This window comes from Mustela nivalis (assembly GCF_964662115.1).
Source record: "Mustela nivalis genome assembly, contig: HAP1_SCAFFOLD_2779, whole genome shotgun sequence".
NCBI lineage: Eukaryota > Metazoa > Chordata > Mammalia > Carnivora > Mustelidae > Mustela > Mustela nivalis.
The window spans coordinates 18,968-43,648 of NW_028133886.1; the positions used below are offsets into that span (position 1 = coordinate 18,968).

Below are 24,681 nucleotides of genomic sequence, written 5' to 3' on the forward strand. Positions count from 1 at the left end.
TATGCTTTCTTTAGAAGCTCCTACAGAGTCCATTGAGGAACTTGTCTTTCCTTCTGGGTCACTGCCCAGCTCACATTAACCCTTAGATGTGATACAATACTATTGTTCATTCTTATTCTCAAACTAGAAAAGCAAATTCCTATATACCATATTGCTAGCCATAACTATCAGTAAAAGTACAGAACTGGAAACCATAGATGCAAGAGGAGAACCCAGAGGCAATTTCCAAGTAGGCTGTAGTCTCCTATAGGCTGAGAGGCTCATAAAACCTAACAGAAATTTCAGGTAGTTGTGAAGTGGCAGTAGGAATCATACTGGACCGAAATTATCTATCCAGGAAACAGGAATGTCTTAGCCTGGGCCATGCCCATAGGTAGAGAATCAGTTGGATATGAAAGATGGGCTTTAGGGGCACCTGGTTGGCTTAGTTGGTGGAGCACGTGACTCTTGATCTCAGGGTTGTGGGTTCAAGACCCACGATGGATGTAGATTACTTAAAAATAAAATCTTGGGGCACCTGGGTGACTCAGTTGGTTAAGCAACTGCCTTTGGTTCAGGTCCTGGTCCTGGAGTCTTGGGATCTGGTCCTGCATCAGGCTCCCTGTTCAGTGGGGAGTCTGCTTCTCCCTCTGGCCCTCCCCCCTTTCATGTCCTCTCTCTCATTCTCTCCCTTCCAAATAAATAAATAAAATCTTTAAAAATAAATGACTAAAATCTTTTTTTAAGATTTTATTTGAGAGAGTGAGAGCGAGTGCACATGCATGAGTTGGGGGGAGGGGCAGAGGGAGAGGGAGGAGGCTCCCTTCTGAGCAGGGAACCCAATGCAGGGCTTGATCCCAGGACTCTTGGATCATGACCTGAGGCAAAGGCAGATGCTTAACCTACTGGCCACCCAGGTGCCTTCCCCCCCACTCCCCACCAAAAAGACAAGTTTTAGATAGTCACTGCACAAGAACATCCCAAAGGTGCTTTAATTCAGGTGATTGATGGAGTTGGGGAAACTGTTTTAGGTTTAGACTGCCGACTATGGATGTATGCTGAGGTTTGGGTCTTGAGGGTCCCTTGACAAAAATGATTCTCTCAAGAGTTACTGACATGGTAGAAAGAATCACTGACATGGCAGAATTTAGGAGGCAAATCAACTTTGGCTCCTAAAACCTAGGGCTAGGGAGGAGGAGTATAGGTAAGGAAGTTAGAGGAAAGTAGAACCTTCTAGAGGAAGTCAAATTATAGATATCAGGACTAAGAAAGTTGTTCCTGGATTGGGAAGGAGTCTTGAAAAGCGTTCAATTAGGGTTGCCTAAGAGAAATTCCAGGGGCAGAGTCTAAATCTAACAGAACCAATACCTTGTCTAGTGCAACAACCTCAGTTTTTACTGTAATACATTAGACCATGCAGGAATTTCCCCCAAGAGGTATGTTAAGGGTGAGGAAATCTGTGAACAACTGTACTAGGTAAGTTGTCTGAAAATGCAGGGACTAGCCTAGTTTGTGACATTCTTCTCGGAGAGGACTCTTTGCTCAAGAGCATTGCCCAAAGTGAATCACAACCTCATGCCCATTTTCAGAAATCAACCTTTCGTTTATGCTTTTGACCTCCTAACAGTACTAAAACCTGGACCAGTTATAATTCAGTGAACTAGTAATCGCATATTTCATGCTTGATTATACTGTCTTTATAATCAGATGTTACCAATACCAGTATTTCCCACCACACTTACCTTAGTGCCCTTCATGAAATGGGATAAAATGCACCACTAAAAAGAGTGTCAGACCACCTGAACTGAGTATCAATTTCCAAGGTATTTGTATTAACACTGGTGTTCCTTCCCTAATGTAGACAGAGGTAGGAAAGAAACTTCACATGAAGTGGCTTTGAATCTTGAATATTCAAGTACATTGTCCATTTTTTACTTTAGAATAACTGGGAGTTGTTTTGTTTTGGGGGTGAGAGCACGGAAGGAGTCTGGAAATTGAAAGAGGAAAAGAACAAGGCAGGGACATAACCAGTGAGACAGTTGCACAGATGACTCCAAGGCCTTTGTGGAAACCACATGGCAGGAAGGTTGGGGCCATTTACCTTCTACCAGCTAAACTCCAGTTGGGCACTGGATTCCTCTGATGGAAACTCAGAGAAGCTAACACATGACTTGGCTTTTTCCAGTGGGGTACTCTTGGGAGACTGCCCATGCTGCTGACTCTGCCTAGCTCTGCAGGCAGAAGCAGCAAGAGACTAAAGACTTTTTTCCCCTCTTATATAAGCAAGCCCCACTACTTGAAAATGGATTACCAAAAAACCTAGCCAAAATGATCTGTCCTAATACCAAAAAACCTAGCCTAAACTAGCTTGAGTATACACCTTCTCCCAGAAGTACTCCCGTACCCACCTACCTCCCCATGCCGGGTTAGGTGCCTGATCCTTTGTTCTCTCAGCTCCTACCCTGTAGCTACGTGGCTGCACTAACCCCAACATGATGATGTTTCAGTATCTCACTAGAAAAGGCTTAACTTTTTTGTGTTTTTTATGGTCTGCTGAAACCTATGGACCAATTTTCAGAATGTTTTTCAATGCACGAAATAAAATACATAGGGTTACAAAAGAAACCAATTATATTGAAACATAGTTCTTCACTCCAGACAACCTCTGAAGTATGAAGTCCTTGAGGGTAGGAACTCTGTCTTCATCTCTGTACTGCCAGTGCCTAGCACAAAGCCTGGCACGTAGATGGTACTTATAAATGTTTATTTAATGAATGAACAGAAATATAGATGGCTACTGCCAAGTCAGCCTGAGGAATGATTCATTGCAACTGCTTGTGCACATACCAATGGCTTGCATATTTCTCACACTGAGATTGTTTAGACCGGGGCTCTGAGGAAACCCCCTCTCAACAACCGGGAACACAGCAGCTAGCAATAACGACAGGCTATTGGAAGACCAGGAAAACAACAAAGCTCATGTATTTCCACCAGCCAGAATATTCAGATAGTGAAAGTAAACAGGTTCTGTCTTCAGGAGGAGGAGATCTCTTGACTTTGGAACCGTGATGCTCACACTACTTTAAAACACTACAGACAGCTGAAGGAGGAAAGTAAGGAACCTGAGCTAGTGTGTGGGTGTTCTCCAGGGCTCCTCCTCTGTCCTGAATTGGACCTCCCATCTCTGGGAAAGAGAAAAGTGTCCCTAAAAACCATGATAAGCACATGACATGTGCCTTTCTAGGTTCAAGTAGCAGTTTTAGGCTTAGATAGAAACTCTGGGTTTGTTTATGTACCATCAGAAAACCTAAAGAAGTAATAATAAAAGCCAATTCCTTCACTAAAGGGCCAAAGGTTTGTTCTAAGCTGATTGCTACATCTATTAAACATTTTGAAGAGAAAAGTAAAACCCCATACAATTTTAAAGCTCAGAGCCACAACTATATGGGGTTCAGAAATTTAACCCTTAAGGCTTGTTAAGATTGGCCCTCCCAAGTTAGAGGGGCTTCTCTAGCTATTAAAGCCATCTGAGGGATGGCAGAACAGTTTTCATTTGCTTGACAGAAGGGTTTCCAACATCTGTTGGAAGAAACATGGCTTCAGGTGGGTGCCTTCTCTTAAGGGAAAAAAAAAAAAAAAAAAGGAAACTATAGGTCAAAGTTTTGCTTTTAATTAAAAACCAGAAACAAAAAAAAAAAAAAAAAAAGCTTCCCACTCCTAAGGTGTGTGCTTTCTTTTTTGACCTTGTTTTCCTTTAAATTGTCTGCAGTTTCCCTATATTTGTCCTAGTGCAGTAAACAATGCAATCAAAGAAATAAAAACCAGGATCCACTCTTGCCCCAAACACTGAAGATGGTCAAAGAGCAGGAATCACAGCACGGAAAATGGCCCAGCTCTAAATATACAAACAACATTATAAAAATAATAATAACCCCCCAAGATATTATTATTGACATTCCTGGTACATTTCCTATAATATAATGTTGCAGACAATGCTTCTTTCCCAGGGAGTCCAGCTTGCTCAGGAGGAGACATCTACTCAGTGCCTCAGGATAGGCCGGGGCTGTTGAGTCTTCCCTGCAAAGCCTAAGGTTTTTTTTATGAGCTTAATATCTCACAGAAACATCTGTGGTATAAATGGTATAAATGAATCTAAAAGAGAATGAAGGCAGGCAGGCACCTGTCACTGTTCTCCAATCAGCCAAAAAGCTGAAAAGCGTGGGATCCAGGAGACAGATGCCATTAACAATTGAGGGATGGAGGGTAGAACAAGAGGAAGCACCAAATGAGTGGCTGCTTTTGGTTCCAAAGCCAAAAAAGGGCCCCACCAAAAAGGGCAGCTGGTCTAGATGAGGAACTCCCTGCGCCTGGAGTCATGCAATAAAAATGATGGCCTTGGAGCCCCACCCCCAGGACAGCCACAGTCCAAGAACCAGAGAAATTTACACCACATCGCATATTTGCAAATGAATGGACTGATCCTAATGTAGGAGGGTTAAGTGCTTTGACAAAGTTGGGAAGGGAGGGAAGGTGAGCTTCGATCACAAAGCACAGCTGTGACAACCAGGGATTCCTGTTTCTGCAAAGCCACAGGCCCCTGGGCCCCTGATGCCACTTGGTCCAAGGAGATGTACCCTTCCACTTATTTCTGGCCTCTTCTCAAAATGGCACCGTGGTAATAACCCTTCGAGATATCAAGAGGCATCAGTTGCACTTCTGGAGCTAAGATAACTTCCTTGCCCCATCCTGGCCAAAGCACTTCCCTTTTTAAGCTGCTGCTGGTATGCCACCTTCCCCTCCAAGTTCAGTTCAACTTTTCTTTCATTTCAGTTTTGCAGCGGCCTCTGAGGGTCCTTTCCAGGACACAAAAAAAGTATCCTTCCACTTCCATGTGTGGGTGCGCTGCCTTCCAGTGTCAGATCTGCATTCCAGAGTTTGGTCAATGCATCTTTACAAAACTAAAACCACATGCGTACACAGACAGACTAGCCTGGAAAGGGCTTTCTGGACAGGGTTTCTGATTATCCTGATGCCTACCCTAAAAGAAGTAACTTTCTTGGTGTAAAAGGATTAGGATACTGAGTGACCTACTCTCAACTTCTGGAAGGACAGCTTTGTTTTTGTCCATTTTTCAATAAGGGGGTGGGAGGTACCCAACATTTTCAGTTACAACAAAGAGATTTTGTTTAAAAAAAAAGGATCCTATGTGGAAATGAGTGGGACAATGATAAAAATAAACAAATAATTAAAATTCCAAACCAAAACATATCTCCTGGCCCCGAGATCCCCAGTTAATCCTCTAAGACCACAATCTCCACATTGTGGACTTGATGCTGGTGGTCTTCCATCTCAGCCACAACTTTCTCCTCAGTCCTCAGCTCTGTCTCCAAAATGACTGCTTTGCCCTCAGTATCCTCAGCCTCTGGATCTGGGGCTGGGTCAATCTCAATGATGGTCTGCCCATCCTCCGAGGTGCTTTCAACAGCCTGGATTGCTGAGGTGAGGCCGGATTCCATGGCCACCAGCTCCACGGGGCTCACCATGGTGGTCATGTTGCCCAGGGTACTCCCATCCTGCATGGCGGTGGAGCTTAGCAGTGCCAAGCTAGACGAGGGGTGGATGGTCACTGTGTCTGGGGAGCTGCTCTTGGCAGAGGAGACCACTGTGGCATAGCGGAAGAGCTGAGGGCCAGAAGGCAGTGTGTGAACAGTCACAGGACTGGAGCCCTGGCTGAGGGTGGCCACTGGAATATTGCCCATGGAAAATGACTGGCCCACTGGGGTGATGGTGATTGGGGAGATGACTGTGAACTGAGGCTGCTGGACCGGAGGAGAAGGGCTCAGGACTGTGGTGGAAGCTGGCCGCTGGAGCCGGGGCCTTTTTGGAGGCTTAGGAGTGCTCACAGGCATCAGTACCACATTTTGAACCGTCTGGGACTTCAGCCTGTGATCCTGAGCTTGCTTCTTCTGCTCTTCCAGCTGGCGTTCCAACTCTGGAAGAAAAGACAGACTTTGTGTGGAGAGAAGTATATTCTTGGGAACAGTGAATGGAGTCAGGAAACCTGAGGTCTTGCCCTGGCTTTGCCACTATATAGCTTCATTGTTTTCAAAACAAGAAACAAAACTGGATGATTTTTAAAATCCCTCCAGCAACTACATTTCATTGTGTGACTATAGGCAAGGCAACAATTCAGAATCATTTTCAGGCTGTGATCCTACTACAGCCCAGTCCTAGAAGCTCCTGTGGTATTTTGTCACCTGTCACCAAAATGCAAACCAAAGAAGCCTGCTGTTGATCCTGTGGCTTATAGATGCCCTGCCTGGGTCTCCAGATGATAATAAGGAATATTTGCACAATCCTTCTGGAACTAACATGGACCTACAGAGGAACTACAATGGCTGCTCCAAAAAAGCAGTGATTCCCAAATTGTCCTTCAAGGCAGGATCACCTTGCTGGTGACCTTAGTTTACCAAATGGCCTTCGTCTACCATTAGCACCCAGAGAAGTCTACAGAAAATTACAGAGGAAGTCCCTAAGAATTATAAACACTAAAAGAGGCCTTAGAGCACTAACACATTCATTTTTTTTAACTGGGACCCAGAGAGGTAAAGTGACTTACTTAAAGTCTTAAGTTTGGGCCAAGACAAAAGTCTTCTGAAGGCCAACTTGCTGGCTTTTCCATCACAATATGCCTATCACTATCCCTTTCCCAATGTACAATCCAGCCCTGGTGACCACTAGTGAGTCGGGTTCTAGACCAGAACTTCTTCTACTTCTTAGTACCTGAGAAGCACTCAATAATCAGTTACATCTGGAGAGCACTTTGCTCCTATGGAACACCAAGAGCAAATCAATTCCTTGCTGAGAATCAAAGGAGTAGGCAGGGATCAAGAGCACATTAAAAAAAAATTTTTTTTCACTCAAAATTTTTAAATACTGCCTCATACGTTATAAAATACTGCATTTTTTTTTCCATTTTCAGTAGTAGTCAAAGAAATGTAAACCTCAAGAAGATAAAAATTACATGGGGCGCCTGGGTGGCTAAGTCAGTTAAGCATCTGCCTTTGGCTCGGGTGATGATCCCAGGGTTCCAGGATCAAGTCCTATATCAGGCTTCCTGCTCAGCTGGGAATCTGTTTCACCTTTTGCCCCCACCCCCTGCTCATGCTCTCATGCTGTGCACTCTCTCTCTCATAAATAAATAAAATCTTTGAAGAAGTTAACAATTACATCTATAATTTTTTAGAAAGTTAAATCAGAGACTATTATACATCACAACATCCAATGTTGGTATGGAAATTTGGCAACAAGTCATAAATATCCATAAAACAATTTTCAATACCATTTAACTTGAAACTTAGTTCTGGGAAGTAGTTTAAAAGCACATAAAAAGAAAAAGTTATATTCATACAAGTTCACTGCAACAAAATAAGCTACTAAAGAAAAACCTGAAAATTTAAATGTCATCCTTAGAAGAATGTCTAGGTAAAGTACTGTGTAGCAACTTGGAAAAATATTAATATGTCACAGTGGAAAAAGCAGAAAATAAAACTTTATGTGTACTATGATTAAACCTATCTTAAAAAAAAAAAAATACGGACAAAGAGCCAAAAGCCCACATTCCTAACAAAAACCATTTTTTTGAATAGTGTGAAGTTTCAAGGTGAAAGCATTGGATTAGGAGTAAGAAAGCCAAGTTCTATTCCAAGCTTCACTGCCAAGTACTGATGTGGCCCCAAGGCAAATATTTATCCTCTTTGTGCCTATACTAGGTCATCTATAAAACAGGGACAATAGCCTCTAACATTCTTAGGAGGATCAAATGAAAAGAATCTCATAATACTCAGTAAACTGAGTTGAAAATATATACTGGTTAAGTTTAAGACAACATATATTGGGGCTCATGGGTGGCTCAGTTGGTTGAGTGTCTGCTTTCAGCTCAGGTCCTGATCCCAGGGTTCTGGGATCCAGCCCCATGTCAGGCTCCTTGCTTGACAGGGAGCCTGCCTCTCCCTCTGCCCCAATCCCCTGCTCGCTCTTTCTCTCTCTCGGATAAATAAATAAAATCTTAAAAAACAAACAAACAAAAAAACCATAAATTTTTCTTCTCTTACCAAATAATCTTGCCTCTTGGCTTAAGGACTAACTATAATATATTCTGCATCATTCAAAGGTGATATAGTCCATACCTCTGACTTGTTTTGTATCTCTCACCCACCTTACCCAAAACCTTTTCTTGATTCTCTCTGGGTATAAGTGACAACTCCTTTTGTTCTTCCCCCATACCCATTATATGTCTCAGTTACAAAGCTGACTACTTTTTGCACGTATTTCTATGTCTGCTTTCCCCTGAGTTCCTTAAACACCATGAAGAGTGTGAAGCTGTCTTAGTCAACATTGTATTTCCACAACCTAGTTTGGACACAGTGCAAATTTGTTTTTTAAAGATTTTATTTATTTATTTGCCAGTGAGAGAGAAAGAAAACACAAGCAGGGGGAGTAGCAGAGGGAGAGGAAGAAGCCAGTGGGGAGCCTGATGTAGGACTGGATCCCAGGACCCTGGAATCATGACCTGAGCAGAAGGCAGATGCTTACGACTGAGCCACCCAGGTCATTCCAGAGACAGCATAAATTAAGTACTTGATAAAAAGAGTTAAATTATTCATGTGCTTATAATTTCTGAATACCACAAATAATGGAGAAGGTGATAAATTTATAATTATCAAAAGATGCAATACTGATAATGTAACAAAAACAAAGGCCAATTTCTTTCTTCTGTCACTATTGATATTACTGAATAAATGGAGCAACTGAGCAGACATCTTAATCCTCCAAGATATGAAAGGAGGACCATGATGAGGAAGGAAGGAAGGCAGGCAGGTAGGTAAGTAGAAAGGAAGAAAGGAAGGAAAACAGGACAGAAGGAAGGAAGCCAGTCCCAAAAGAAGTCCACAAAGAAATGGCAAGACTCAAGGATATTAGTAGAATATCATCTAAGAGGAAACAAGTTATACACACCTGTCAGAGTATAGAGAAACTGTTCTTCTCCTTGCTCTACTTGGTTCCTTCTGTTGTCCAATACCTTCTTCACTGTGTCCATTAGGCCAAATGTATGTGCTACATTGTTGAGAACAGCAGCATCTATTTAAAACAAAGACATGCCTGTCAAGTTAAAAAAGAAGTGTTTCCCCAGCTCTCTGTTGTACTGCTTATAAATATGAAACAACCCAGGAATGATGATACTATTCTAATTGCATTTTAAAAAATTTTGGTAAAGATTTATCACATGTATAATTAACTTTGTTATAACTTACACATCTTTCCATATAAATAAATATAAAAATTTAAAAAATCTTGCATCTGGTTATAAGTTCTGACTTGTGGTTTAGAAAACATGGTCACTCTAGATAGAGCTAAGTTTGAATCTCAGTTTTATGGTTTCCTCCTATCTGTGTGAACTTAGATAAGTCATTTCACTCCTCAGTTTTCTCATCTGAGACAAAAAGGCCTAATAATACCTACCTGGCAAGACAGACATGAAGATTAGAAATATCGTATTTTAGGGGCACCTGAGTGGCTCAGTTGGTAAAGTGTCCGACTCTTGATTTCAGCTCAGGTTGTGAGGTCGAGCTCCACATCAGGCTCTGCCCTTGGCATGAAGTCTGATTGTCCCTTTCCCTCTACTGCTCCCCCTGCTTGCTCTCTTTCTCTCTCAAATAAATCGAGTTTTTTTTTGTTTGTTTGTTTTTTTTAAGAAACAGCATATTTTAAGTGTCAAACATGGGAACTGGCATGCAATGTTATTCATAGTGTTATCTCTGTTCCTCTTTAAACAAAACTTCTTGAAAGCACTGTCAGTAGTTGTGGTCATTACTTCCTTAACTCAGACCACTTCTCCACCTACAGCTCTCTTCCACAATCATCTCATCCAGTTCCATGCTTTTAAATAACATGTACATGCTGAGAACTCCCACATGCAGATCTCCAGCCCTAACCTCTTTCCCGCATGCCAGATTTCATACTCCATCTAGCTGAGTAACATCTCCATTTGGAGGCTTCATAATCATTTAGCGAGTCAAAACTACTTTTTTTTCTTTTTTTTTTTTTTAAAGTAAGCTCTACGCCCAACATGGGGCTTGCACTCACAACCCTGAGATAACGAGTCACATGTTCCACCCACTGAGCCAACCAGGTGCCCCAAGTCAAAACTAACTTTGAGGGGTGCCTGGTTGTCTCAGTCTCTAGAGTATGTGACTCTTGATCTCAGGGTTCTGAGTTCAAGCCCTACACTGGCTATGGGGTCTATTTAAAAACAATAACAACAACAAGTAGTACTAACTAGTTAGTACTAACTAGTACTAACTAGTACTAACTGTACTAACTACAACTCTCACAGTGATCTTCATCTTAGGAAATGTTGTTACCATTCATGGCTCAGGTCAAAATTGTATGAGTCATCCTGGATTTCTGTCTTTCTCTTTTATCCTACATCCAGTCCCTCAGCAAAACTTGTCAGCTCCACACTCAAAATATATCCCCGGTAAGATCACTTCTTCCCAGGTCTACCACTATCCACTCTAATCCATGCCACCATCATCTCTTGCCTGGAGTAATTCCTTTAGGAATCTCCCAACTGATTCCTTTTTCCTTCTCTCTTTTTTTAAGTAGGCTCCATGCGCAATGTCAGGCTTGAACTCACAACCCTAAGATCAAGAGTTGCACTCTCGGGATGCCTGGGTGGCTCAGTGGGTTGAGCCTCTGCCTTCGGTTCAGATCGTGATCTCTGGGTCTTGGGATTGAGCCCCGCATCAGGGCTCTCTGCTTGGCGGGGAGCCTGCTCCCACCCCCACCCGCTGCCCCGCCTCTCTACCTACTTGTGATCTCTCTCTCTGTCAAATAAATAAAATCTTAAAAAAAAAAAAAAAAAAAAAGAGCTGCACTTTCCACCACTGGAGCTAGCACACACCCCTCCCAACTGATTTCTTGCCCCATACAGTCTATTCTCCACATGCAACTGAAGTGATCTTTTAAAAATATAAAAAATAGGGGTGCCTGGGTGGCTCAGTCATTAAGCGTCTTCCTTCAGCTCAGTTCATGATCCAAGGGTCCTGGGATGGAGCACCGCATCAGGCTCCCTGCTCAGCAGGAAGCCTGCTTCTCCCTCTCCTAAGCCCCCTACTTGTGTTCCCTCTCTCGATGTCTCTCTGTCAAATAAATAAATAAAATATTTAAAATAAATGAAATAAAATAAAAAATATACAACTACATAAAACTATAAAAATGTAAATAAATCCTTTTCACTCCCCTGCTCAAAATAACTATGATGGCTTACCATCACCTTAAAATAAAACCAAAGTTCTAACCAAAGCTTATCTAAAATGTCCTCTCGGGGCACCTGGGTGGCTCAGTTAAGTGTCTGCCTTCGGCTCAGGGCATGGTCCCAGGGTCCTGCGAGTCCTTCTCCCTCTCCCCACTGCTTGTGCTTTCTCTCTCTCACTCTCTCTCAGGTAAATAAAGTCTTTTTTTTCTTTTAAATTTAAAAATATTTTTTAAAGATTTTATTTATTTATTTGACAGACAGAGATCATAAGTAGGCAGAGAGAGGGGGAAACAGGCCCCTGCTGAGCAGAGAGCCTGATGTGGGGCTCCATCCCAGGACCCTGAGACCATGACCTGAGCCGAAGGCAGAGGCTTTAACCCACTAAGCCACCCAGGCGCCCCAATAAATAAAATCTTAAAAAAAAAATAACTAAACTGTCCTCTCTATTCCTCTCCAACCTTATCACCTATCACTCTCCTATATCCTCGTCCACTGTGGCTGCCTCAGAGCTTCTATAATTCTTTGAACCTATGAAGCCCATTGCAACTTCAAGGTCTTTGTTCCTTTTACCTGAAAAGTTCCTTCTCCTAGCTCATCACATGGCTAGCTTCTTCAATTCAGGTCTCTGCTTAAAGCCACCTCCTTAGGGAGTCCTTCCTTGATCACCCTAAAAGACTCATCCCTGCTTTCTAAATTACTTGCCTTTTCCCCTCCAAGAATATGAAAAAAAGATTCTACTGTAAAGTTTAAGTGTATTTATATAATGTATGAATTATAGAGAGGTAGTAAGACACAAATAACAAATCTAGGAATTCACTGACACACAAGCTTATGAGATATTATAATGACTCTTTAAAAAAAAAAAAAAGATTTATTTATTTATTTGACAGACAGAGATCAGTAGTAGGCAGAGAGGCAGGCAGAGAGAGAGGAAGAAGCAGGCTCCCCAATGCGGGGCTTGCTCTCAGGACCCTGAGATAGTGACCTGAGCCGAAGACAGAGGCTTTAACCCACTGAGACACCCAGGCGCCCCATATTATGACTCTTTTTTTAAGTAACTCTACCCCCAATGTGGAGCTCAAACTCATGACCCCAAGATTAAGAGTAACATGCTCTACCACTAAGCCAGCCAGATGCCTGTCATCACAACCCTTTTGTATCAAATGATTAGAGCATCCTTTTACATTATGCACAGCAGCAAGTACCCTATGGGTATTTGGAAAGAGCTGTAAGTGCACACAATTGTTCTGGAAACCCTAAACTGATATATATGAGACTCATCTAAAACCAGGTAGCTTTCTCCAATTTTCAGACTCTACCTATCTATATGTAATAGAGAGAGAGCCTGCTTTCTGGCACCATTTATAAAGGCAAAAATTACCTGTGAAGCCGAGTTCAAAAACTTATTATCGAGTATGGACAAGTAACTTAACTTTTATGAGCCTTGATTTCCTAATCTGTAAAATGGGGATAATAATACTGACACCCCAGTGTTTTCATGAAACTAACAGGATCTGCCTACAGTTGTTAGTGTTCAATAAAATGACCACTGTTGTTGGAATTAGTGCACTTACCTGTTACCTGGAAGGGAGCTTGAATGAGTCGCTGCTGAACTCCCCTGAGTAGCTCCTCTATTTCCTTCTGTATATTGCAGACAACCTCTTCCATCAGCCCTACATCAGCTATTCCTTTCCAGAACATCAAAGTGTCCTCTGACACAAGAGGGATAAGACAAGAAGATAAACAAAGATGCTACGTATACTTAGATACATCTCTACAAATTAAACTCAAAATTATTTCAATTTGAAATGATTTCTTGTTGGGCCATTTCTGGGAAAAATGAAGAAGTTTTTGGAATACTAGCTGCCCCTCTAAGTTGCTAACCAATTATTTGGCCTCTTCAGCAACGTAGGTACTTGGGATAATTGCTCTAATTTGTCATGGCTCGGGCTGTAGGGAGCAGGTTATCTTCCTCCAATAAAGATATAAATAAATATTAAATATTATTTATTTACATAATTTAATTTAAAATTAAATAGTATTTAGTATCTTAAAAGTTAAATAATAAAGACATTAAAGATATACAGGCAAGCCTTGTACAATACAGTGTGAACTGTGAGGGTACACTTATACACAGATTTTTTTTCAATAAATACAGTGCAGTGATGTACTGCACTCATCATTTTTGAATTAAAAAAATGTACTCACGTACTCATCATTTTTAAATTAAACAACTCTTTTCTTATGATTTTCTTAACACTTTCTTTATTTACTTTATTGTAAGAATACAGTATGTAATACATATAACATACAAAACATGTTAACATTTTACCAAACTATGTTATTGGTAAGATTTACAGTTAAGGTGGGGGAGGGCAGGGGATTTTCCCCTGCACAGGAGGCTGGTGCCCCAAACTGCCACCTTGTTCAAGGAGCAACTGTATTCCCTCTAGTCCTATACTTACAAAATAAAATAAAACAGCTGAGTCGGTGGGACGATAAGCTCTCTGAGGGCAGAGGTTTTGTCTTTTCACCTATCTTGGCAATGGAGCCAACTAAAAATAGGCAGCAATAAATATTTTTCAAATGAATTAATGAATGGAGGATGATGTGAAACCCCTCTTGGCCCCCTCTAAGTGAATCATCATTAGTCACCATCCTCTACACCACCTGCTACCTAATTTTTCCTTCTAACACCTTGCAGGTTGGTTTATCTAAGAAACGTTCCAAAGTTGGAGGCAGTGTGACAGGATGAAAAGCATTGACTACAGAGTCAAACAGCTGAATTCAGCTCTGACACTGCTGGTTGTGTGGCTGGTCTGAGGCAAGCTGCTGAATTTTTTGAATCTCAATTTCTTCCTATGCAAAATGTGACTGTGCATGGCTGTTGTTGCAATGGATTAAAATAAAATGTCTGCAGCTACAATTATTAATGTGCATGAGAAAAACCACTAAGTAATTAAGAGACCTCCTGTGTCCATGATCATAATGGTGAGAAGGGTCCCAAGACCCTGCAAGGTATCTGAGGCTCAAAGAAAAGTACCTGAAATTTCCTCTGAGTCCTTCTTCACACCCTCCTCTGTAGCCATGGTGACAGCAGCAGTGAGAGCGGAATTCCATTCCAGCCCTGCCTCTTCCATGCTCTCTTCTGAGATGGCAATCTGTGTGATGCTACCTAAAAGCAGTCCATTAGAGGTAAATCCAGTGAATTTCATGAAAAAGTCATAGCTATCCTTTATCTCATACAGCCAAAGAGACCCTGTTATTTTAATATTCTGGCTTTCTGCCTGCAGGTCCATATAGTAAAAACTAGAATCTTTGGTAAACCAGGATGAATATTGGATTTTCTAAAGAAAACCTGTCTTTGAAAAGAAAATGCTTTCTTCTTACTCTGAATAGAAAGGGAAAGATAACTTATAATATCACAAAAGAGCAATCTGCTTCCTGAGCGGTTACATTTTTTAAAAAGATGGAAGGTGAGCATGATTGCTGGGCTGTCTGCCCCAGACTTAGCGAGGATGTGGAGGATCTGAAATAATTTAAGAGAAAAGTATGGTGCTTAGCCAAGAACACTAACCATCTAGAATATCAGAAGTTGTTATAGCTTAATTATCAGGCTATGTATGAGAAAGCAAGAGAAATGAGACCAAAAAAATCAGGCAAGAGATCCATGAATAGCAGATTCACAGAGGAAAAGAACTTGTGCTATTAACATCATCTATTAAGATTTTATTTTATTATTATTATTTTTTTTAAGTAATCTCTCCACCCCAACATGGGACTCGAACTCACAACCCCGAGATCAGGAGTCACATACTCTTCTCAGACAGCCAGGAACCCCTCATATATTAAGATTTTAAACAGGGGCACCTGGGTGGCTCAGTCGGATAAGCGTCTGCCTTCCACTCAGGTCATGATCCTGGGGTCCAGGGATCAAGTCTCACATCCCGCTCCCTGCTCAGCGGAAAGCCTGCTTCTCCCTCTGCCTGCCACTCCCCCTGCTGTGCTCTCTGTCAAATAAATAAAATCTTAAAAAAAAAAAAATTTAGGTGCACGTGGGTGGCTCAGTGGGTTAAAGCCTTTGCCCTCGGCTCAAGTCATGATCCCAGGGTCCTGGGATCAAGCCGTGCATCTGGCTCTCTGCTCAGCAGGGAGCCTGCTTCCTCCTCTCTGCCTGCTTGTGATCTCTGTCTGTCAAATAAAATCTTAAAAAAAAAGATTTTAAACAAAGAGAATGGAGAGAAATCAAACTGATCCAGACAGATATATAGACAAGAATGGACTCCACATGCTGGAGGATATTAATAATCAAGCAAAAAAGTAATATTGAGGGGCGCCTGGGTGGCTCAGTGGGTTAAAGCCTCTGTCTTCAGCTCAGGTCGTGATCCCAGGGTTCTGGGATCAAGCCCCACATCGGGCTCTCTGCTCAGCGGGGAGCCTGCTTCCTCCTCTCTCTCTGCCTGCCTCTCTGCCTACCTGTGATCTCTGTCTGTCAAATAAATAAATAAATAAATATTTGAAAAAAAAAAAAAAGTAATATTGATATGGATAATCAACTAGTGGAGTTTTGGCCAACAAAAAGTAAGTAAAAAATTTCATAGCATTTTTTACTTTTCTTTCTTTCTTTCTTTTTTTTTTTTTTTTTAAGATTTTATTTATTTATTCGACAGAGAGAGATCACAAGTAGGCAGAGAGGCAGGCAGAGAGAGAGAGGAGGAAGCAGGCTCCCTGCCGAGCAGAGAGCCCGATGCGGAACTCGATCCCAGGACCCTGAGATCATGACCTGAGCCGAAGGCAGCGGCTTAACCCACTGAGCCACCCAGGAGCCCCATTTTTTACTTTTCAAGTGAAAGACACCCAGGACCAAAAATTCAAACTGCTAGATATTTTATACTTTCCTGAAGGGAACATAGGTTCTAAGAGATCTGGCTTCCTCTCACCCAGTGGTTACTAACAGAGTATTAGGGCTGACCAAGAGAAACCTTTAGCGGTCATTATTAAAACATGGTACTTCCCTTAAATCCGTTAGTGTCCTTACAACTCTATCAGGCATATTTTTAAGTCTTGTGAAAGTAGTTGAGATAAGAATCTTAACTGGACTAACTGAATTTTTTTTTTTTAAGTTTATGTATGTATGTATGTATATATGTAATCTCTATACCCAGTGTGGGGCTTGAACTCATGATCTCAAGATGAAGAATCACACACTGTTCCAACTGAGCCAGTCAGGCTCCCCTGGACTAACTGAATCCTTAACAATCATCTTTTACATGGCTCTATCTTTCCCAGAGAAGAGCAACGAGCTCTATTCCCAAGGTAAACAATACTGAAGTTAAGCATATGCCCATCTTGCCTCATTTGTGAGGAAGCTTTTTGTGGATCCCTTCCAGGCAGAGCTCTCTGATCTGTACAGCAGCAGACTCTCCAGAGTCCAGTCCAGCCAACCATACATTATCTTTGATACATCTCAACTCAACAGTTGAATACCCTTCATCATTCTACCTTCCTTCCTGACCACCAGTAGAGCAAAGGATTTTCAAAACAATCTAATTTCAAAGATATGCCAAGTGGTACCAAAGTCAGTGGGGCACTGGTGGTTCAGTGGTAGAATTCTTGCCTGCCAAAGTGAGACCACTGAATAAACATAATAACCATTGAATCATCTTTCTTTAGAGAGAACAAGCATGGGGGGCGGGGGGTAGAGAGAGAATCTTAAGCAGGCTCCACACCCAGCACAGGACCTGACGTGGGGCTTGATTTCACAACCCTGAGATGGTGATCTGAGCCGAAATCAAGAGTGGGACTCTTGGGCGCCTGGGTGGTTCAGTGGGTTAAGCCGCTGCCTTCGGCTCAGGTCATGATCTCAGGGTCCTGAGATCGAGTCCCACATCGGGCTCTCTGCTTGGCGGGGAGCCTGCTTCCCTCTCTCTCTCTCTGCCTGCCTCTCTGCCTACTTGTGATCTCTGTCTGTCAAATAAACAAATAAAATCTTAAAAAAAAAAAAAAAAAGAGTGGGACTCTTAACTGAGTGAGCCACCCAACTCCCCTGAACCATCTTTCTAATTTTTACCATGTAGTTAGAAAGAAACAAGGAAGTACGTATGGCCAACAGGAATCATCTGGGAGAAAACCAAGAGATCTGTTTCTAAAGTACGGAATCACACCCAAGATCAGCATACTTTACAAGGACATCAATGCTCATGAGAATTAAAATTAAGAAACACAAGAGAGAAGTAAGGGGGAAAATGTTACTAAAAAACACTGGGTTTTCAGGTGGTTTCCTACCCCCTACCATCAGCCGAAGTGGGTGTCTGCACCACACTTGTCTGCTGTCCGGGCACTGGAGCTCTTGCACTGCTGATCAGAAGATCAAACTTGGTGCTTCTGCAGGTATTGGAGCAAACTTTGTCATGTTGGTAAAAATCAATCTGTCCGGAGTCCATCATTTTCCTGTGTAAGGGGAGACAAGAAGTACCAGTTCAGCCTGCACTACATCTAGATGGAACTAGGCCTCAGGGACAAATAGAAACAAAGTTGTTGTATCTATTCCATAGATTAGTGAAACCTAATAGGATTAAAAGTCATTAGGTTATAAAAATTCTAATTGGGATTATAAAATTTTCATTGGTCCTGCCCACATTTACAAGTACTCCTCTTCCCTCCCTAGTCTGATCATTATGAGTATTGTTTCATTTCCCGTTATCACCAAGCTTTAGCTAGGGACACACTCCTGACAACATCTGAGTATCGCCATAGAATCTCATTGAAACCAAACCCAAAAGGGGAAAAGACTAATTCATATATCCCAGCATAACTGAGAATTTTATGATGAGATTCTGATGTATTAGTATTCTTAGACCAGGAAGATCTGTTGCCACTTTTGGAGACAAAACTTCAGCACATTTCTTTCCTTTAAAAAAAAAAAAAGGCTAACAACTGTCCTATAAATACAGTGCAAAGTTGATTATACTAAATCCCCACTATAAAATGCCCTTATAACTGAATTCACAAGACACTGTTATTATAGGCCATGAGCAAAGCCATGGGTTATCTTAATTATAGTAAACTCTATGTTATAACGTTACTCAGCTTTCACTAAATATCTTTTAGGCATTCTGATTCCTTCTTACATTTGAGGAAAGTTGGCATGTGCTTGTTTTTCTGGGCAAAAGGAACAAGCCAAGAACAATAATGAAAGTTATAAGTATTCTTTCCCAATTTTAACTAAGTACTGATTTCTGCATACAAATCATCTAGAATAATTTCTTTTTTAAAAACATGTCTCTCTAGGGGCGCCTGGGTGGCTCAGTGGGTTAAGCCGCTGCCTTCGGCTCGGGTCATGATCTCGGGGTCCTGGGATCGAGTCCCGCATCGGGCTCTCTGCTTGGCAGGGAGCCTGCTTCCCTCTCTCTCTCTGCCTGCCTCTCTGTCTACTTGTGATCTCTGTCTGTCAAATAAAAAAAAAATAAAATCTTTAAAAAAAAAAAAAAACATGTCTCTCTATAAAATAATATGTGAAGGGGCACCTGGGTGGCTCAGTCGTTAAGTGTCTGTCTTCAGGTCAGGTCATGATCCCAGGATCCTGGGATCGAGCCTCACATTGGGCTTCCTGCTCAGCAGGAAGCCTGCTTCTCCCTCTCCCCCTCCCCCTGCTGTGTTCCCTCTCTCACTGCGTCTCGCTTTGTCAAGTAAATAAATAAATAAAACCTTAAAAAATAAAATAATGTGTGAAGAAAAAATTAACATTCTCAGTGGAAAATACATAAAACTATAAAGAAAACCACTGCTCTTTAAAAAAAATCCAACAACACAGAGATACATTAACATTTTGGCATATTTTCTTCCATTAAATTTTATGTGTATATGTGTAGGTCTGTTTTTTACATAACTAAAATCACAGTTTGACATACATATATATATTTTTAGTAGGCTCCCAACCCAGCATGGAGCCCAATGAGGGGCCTGAATTCACAACCCTGAAATCAAGACCTAAGCTGAAATCAAGAGCCAGATGCTTAACCGACTGAGCCATCCAGGTACCCCTACATATCTACATATCTATATATCTCTATATATTTGTATCCATCTATACATGTATTTTTTTTTAAAGTAAGCTCTACAACTAACATGGGGGTTAAACTCACTATCCCAAGATCAAGAGTCACATGCTATACTGAGTGAGCCAGCCAGGCGCTCACAATTTTATATTTTGTTTTCTTTCTTTCATTATATCATATGCATTTTTCCTATAAAAATTCTTTAGAAATATTTTAATAATCTCATAATATTTCATAGTATATACTCATATATGTTTAGATGAGCCACAAATTTTCTTTAGAAATTGTATATTGACTGTATATTGAAGCAGAATATAACTTTCTTTTTTTTTTAAGATTTTATTTTATTTATTTATTTATTTAGAGCAAGTACAAATGGGAGGAGGGGCAGAGGGAGAGGGAAAAACAGGCTCCTCAAAGAGCAGGGAGACTGATGCTCTGGGATCAGGACCTGAACTGAACGCAGATCCTTAACTGACTCAGCCACCCAGGCGGGTGCCCCTAAAGCAGACTATAATTTTCAACAATGTTGCAATAAATGTCTTTATGCCTGAATCTCTACAAGCACTATAGATTTTTCTTAGGACAGAGTCCTTAAAAAGAATTAAAGACAATGGGTAAAATGTTCTTAAGGGTGTTGATACATGTTCTGCGAGGAACTTTCCAATCCTGACCACAAAAATCCATCAATAGGCGAGTGTTCAAGGAACACTAATTAACGTTAATGTTAATGTTCCTCCCTTTCCAGAGGGAGGAAAATTATAAAAGTAAGCTTACTGCATAAAGATGGGGGTGAGGATATTACACATTCTGAAGTTTATTTCTGTGGTATATTGATGGCAAGGACTGCATTTACTGAACATGATGGTGACTTATCAACAGCGCCTCTGTCTTACCAGATTATCACAGAACTTGTCAACCAGCCTACACTTCTCTGCGGTCGGCATGCTTCCTCAGCACCAGGCTTAGCCCTGCCTGTACTTGGTGATCTCAAGTAGGATTGTCATCTACCCCCGAGCTTCTTGGCCCAGAAAGGATCCAAACATCCTGACATCAGAAAAAATTTGCCCTAAATGCTGGGAAGAGTGAATTCAAGTCAATCTTCCTTTTCTCACAGTGATTTTAAGAACTGGCTGATGAAGGTTAATACATGGATTGCACGAGCCAATTCTTGAGGGAATAAAAATTTTGAATTAAAGAGAAAATCCTGAATTATCTGTATTCTACCATGATTTAGTGTTCCAAAGTCAGCTGGAGGGTATATATGTGCTGAGGGGCGCCTGGGTGGCACAGTAGGTTAAGCACTCAACTCTTGGTTTCAGCTTGATTTCAGCACAGGCCATGATCTCAGGGTCATGAGACCGAGCCCTCTAACAGTCTCTGTACTCAGCAGAGTCTGCTTAAGATTCTCTTTCCCTCTGCCTCTGCTCCTCCTTCTCATGCTCTCTCTCTCTCTCTCTAAAATAAACAAGTAAATCTTAAAAAAAAAAAAAAAAAGACTCTCCTTCCATCCCCCACTCCGCATTCTTTCTCTCTGAAATAACTTAATAAACCTTTAAAACAAAACAAAACAACAGGTTTGCACTTTTTTGTTTTTTGCTTTATTTTTTATTTTCTTTGCAATCTCTACACTCAATGTGGGGCTCTGAGATCAAGAGTTGCAAGCTCTTCCAGCTGACCTAACCAGGCACCCCGGTACATGCTTGTTATTAAAGCTCACCTGAGCATGATTCCACCCAGACGAATGGCTCTCTTCCAGTCTTTTAGGGTGGACTTGCCAGCCAGATGTACAAAATGCTTGGGGCTGATCAACTGATCATTGAACTAAAGTAAAAAGAAAAGTCCCAAATAACCCAAGGTCAACTTAGGCAGGTCAAGAGAAAGAGAAAAGTATCTCTACTTGTTACATATGAAAAATACCCAGATGGCATCTTAAGTCATAGCCTTGTATCTCCCAGCCTCCTGCCCTGTTGTGCCAGAGAAGATGATCCTTCTCTGGGCACAGTGCCCTGTCCTGGTACAGAGCTACAGAAGACAGGAGGAGGATCAGAGATTAATATACTGATTAGCATCTAAAATCCATTCATGCCCTAAATCAGGCACTTGGGTCCAATGTTGCAAAGGCTATTTAAATAAACAGAAGCAACCTACCAAGCTCTAATGACAAGATTCAGGATGTGGTGGAAAGAATAAGTACCACAGAAACCACTATCACTGCAGAGCCTCAAAACTCGGTAATCCTTAATGATTCTAGGATGATGCCAGCGATGGTGACTACCATCCATTGGTACTGCTGTGGCTACCAAAGGACACAGAATAAGCAATTATTTCCACTTTGTGCTCTCATGAGAATTTAGTTTTATCAGTAATAATTTTCAATAAACTCTAATGCACACTTCTATAAGGCCTTTTACATATATTATCTCATTTTATCTGCTAGCAACCGTACAGTGTGATTATCCATATTTTAACATACGATTATTCATATTTTAACACATTATTCTCATTTTAACTCTGAAATATTAACTTGTTCAAGGTCACCCAGTCATAGAGACGGGACTCTCTATGAATGAATTCATTCATTTAACAAACATTTATAGATAAAGATGCCAAGCATCTAGGTGTTGGGGATACACTGGCGAACAATCCAAGTTCTCAGCTCTCACAGAACTTGTGTTCTGCTTGGAATTTGAATCAGGCCAATTTCACTCCAAAGCCCTTTTTTTTTTCTGTGACATCATAGGGACTATAGCCACAAAATTGAAAACATTGATATGGCAGACAAGAGAGAAGAGGCACTGAAAGTATACTCTTTGAAAACAAGAAGCCCCCAAACAGATCCCAGTAAGGAGAAAAGGCAATTACCTTGACACACTTCACATTTATTCCTGGACATACAAACTTCTTCCAGAGGAGAATGGCTTTGCTCTCCCCACAAGTTATGGGGTAAGCAATTTCCATATCCTCATTTGCTTCTATAGTGCTTGCATCTGAAAATAAAAAAAATATATATCAGTTATTTATTGAACGCTTTTTCCCAAAAGCTTAATTCAAAATCTCTAGTCTCTTGGTTCTTCGGAGTAGCTAACAGTTCACATTGGCTGGTATCATTTTGGAATCTTCTGGAAGAAGTTTGACATAACAGCTCTCTTACCAAGCTCACCCTACATCCAAGATACTGTCCTATGTACTTTTACATGCTTAATCTTACTTAGTTCTTACAACAATCCTGGGAGGCAATAATTGTTTCCGATGTATGTAGGTGCAACTCGGAAAGTTGAAGTGACTTTCCCAAGGCATATAGCTAAGAAGTGAGAAAGCAGGATTTAAACTCTGGCTTGTCTAGTTTCAAACTTTTTTTTCAGTTTCTTTCCACTGACTGCCTTCCAATCAACACCTCGTACATCCTAATCAGCAACTTCCCTCATGACAGATCAACCTTGAGGCTCTAATTTCTTTGTGGAATTTTTGAAGATGAAAAATCTTTTCAGTACCCTAGCAAACTGATGTTAAATAATCAGCTGACAGGCCTAGTCAGTGGTGTCTCTAGATGCACCATCATCAAACTCATGCAGCACTGGTAGGGCGTACTGGGCTGGGGGAAAAATATAAGGCACAAAAGGCAAGAAATCTCAACCAAGGAAGCTAAGATCAAAGATACCAGAATAACAAAAAGACTTACCAATCCCTTCTTCAATTTTGTGAATCGTGTGAGTTTCTACTGCCACAACTGCTGTGTTGTTCTCGGACCCAGGTTCATAAATCCTGTTGTAAAAGTGTCCATCGATAAACAAACTACATAAATCATGAAAAAATTAATATTCACAGCATGGGGTTAAGAAATTCGTTATAATCTATCTCAAAAGGAATAAAATAAATATACTTTACAACTCTATGTTAGTGCTTTAATAGTTTCCCATTGTATTTAAATTCCAAGCTACCCAGGACTACTTAGCAGCTACACCATGGACATGAATCAACAACTTTCTCACCTCAAAGGAAAGTTCCTCTTGCTACTGTCTTTACATCACCACTTGTTACTGTTTCACACTAGACTTTTCCCTTCATACCTTAAATGCTTATGACATAAAATATTGCTTCAAGTATAAGATTAAGTTATATTATAGAATTATCCTAAGAAGACTAAAAAGTAATATTGTTGGACAATTCAAGACAGGAAGAACCCAGGGCACCTGGGTGGCTCCGCTGATTAAGCATCTGCCCTCTGTTCAGATCTGCTCAGGACCCTGAGATTGGGCCCCAAGTGGGGCTGCTTGCTCTGCAGGGAGCCTGCTTCTCCCTCTCCCTCTGCCTGCTGCTACCCCTGCTTGTGCTCTCCCTCACTCTCACTGTCAAATAAATAATAAATAAAATCTTTAAAAAATCTTTTTTTTTTAAAAGATCATTGACCATAGAAGCTGATGTCCTTTGTTGGAATCTAGATACTTCAGTCTTTCTTTAGCACTTTAGCATTTTTCAAATGGTCATAATCAAACTATTGATATGAACAGAGCCTAGTGAAAAAAAAAAGAAAGAAAGAAAAAGGAGAGAGACAGAGACAGAGAGATAGACTATGCCCAAAGTAACTAGCATTAACTAGAAGTATCACTTAGGGAAAGTCTTTGTAAAATGTTTCTACCTTCTGTGGTGCCTGGGTGGCTTAGTCATTAAGCACAGGATTCTTGATTTCAGCTCTGGTCAGCATCTCAGGGTCGTGAGACTGAGCCCTACATCGGGCTCTGCACTGGGTGTGGAGCCTGATTAAAATTCTCTGACTCCTACTCTCCATCCCCACCTCCCTCTCAAAAAAATTTAAATAAATAGGGACGCCTAAGTGGCTCAGTCGTTAAGCAACTGCCTTCAGCTCAGGTCCTGGGATCCTGGGATCAAGCCCCACATCGCATCGGGCTCCCTGCTCAGCAAGAGGCCTGCTTCTCCCTCTCCCACTCTTCCTGCCTCTCCATGTCAAATAAATAAATAATTTTTTTTTTTAAAAAAGAAAAAAAATTAAATGGTTTTACCTTCTAAGAAATGGACTCAGATAACCTAATAAAATATACTAACAACATTTAATTTCTATAATAAACTTATTGTACTAACTATTGCATCTTTTTTTTAAAAGATTTTATTCATTTAGGGGCACCTGGGTGGCTCAGTGGGTTAAAGCCTCTGCCTTCGGCTCAGGTCATGATCCCAGGGTCCCGGGATCGAGCCTCGCATCGGGCTCTCTGCTCAGCGGGGAGCCTGCTTCCTCCTCTCTCTCTCTCTCTGCCTGCTTCTCTGCCTACTTGTGATCTCCCTCTGTCAAATAAATAAAAATCTTAA

The 24,681-nt window shown here is 41.2% G+C and overlaps 1 protein-coding gene across 1 annotated transcript; it reads right to left on the reverse strand.

Moving 5' to 3' along the window:
* Positions 1-2,726: 2,726 nt before the first annotated feature.
* GMEB1 (glucocorticoid modulatory element binding protein 1) lies at positions 2,727-23,151 on the reverse strand (the record flags this gene model as incomplete). Its single annotated transcript, XM_082751260.1, has 8 exons — positions 2,727-5,971; positions 8,998-9,120; positions 12,874-13,011; positions 14,343-14,474; positions 17,592-17,749; positions 21,077-21,180; positions 22,222-22,346; positions 23,039-23,151. Coding segments are annotated over 8 exons (1,594 nt in total), but the record flags the coding sequence as incomplete, so codon positions are not given.
* Between the last annotated feature and the right edge of the window lie 1,530 nt (positions 23,152-24,681).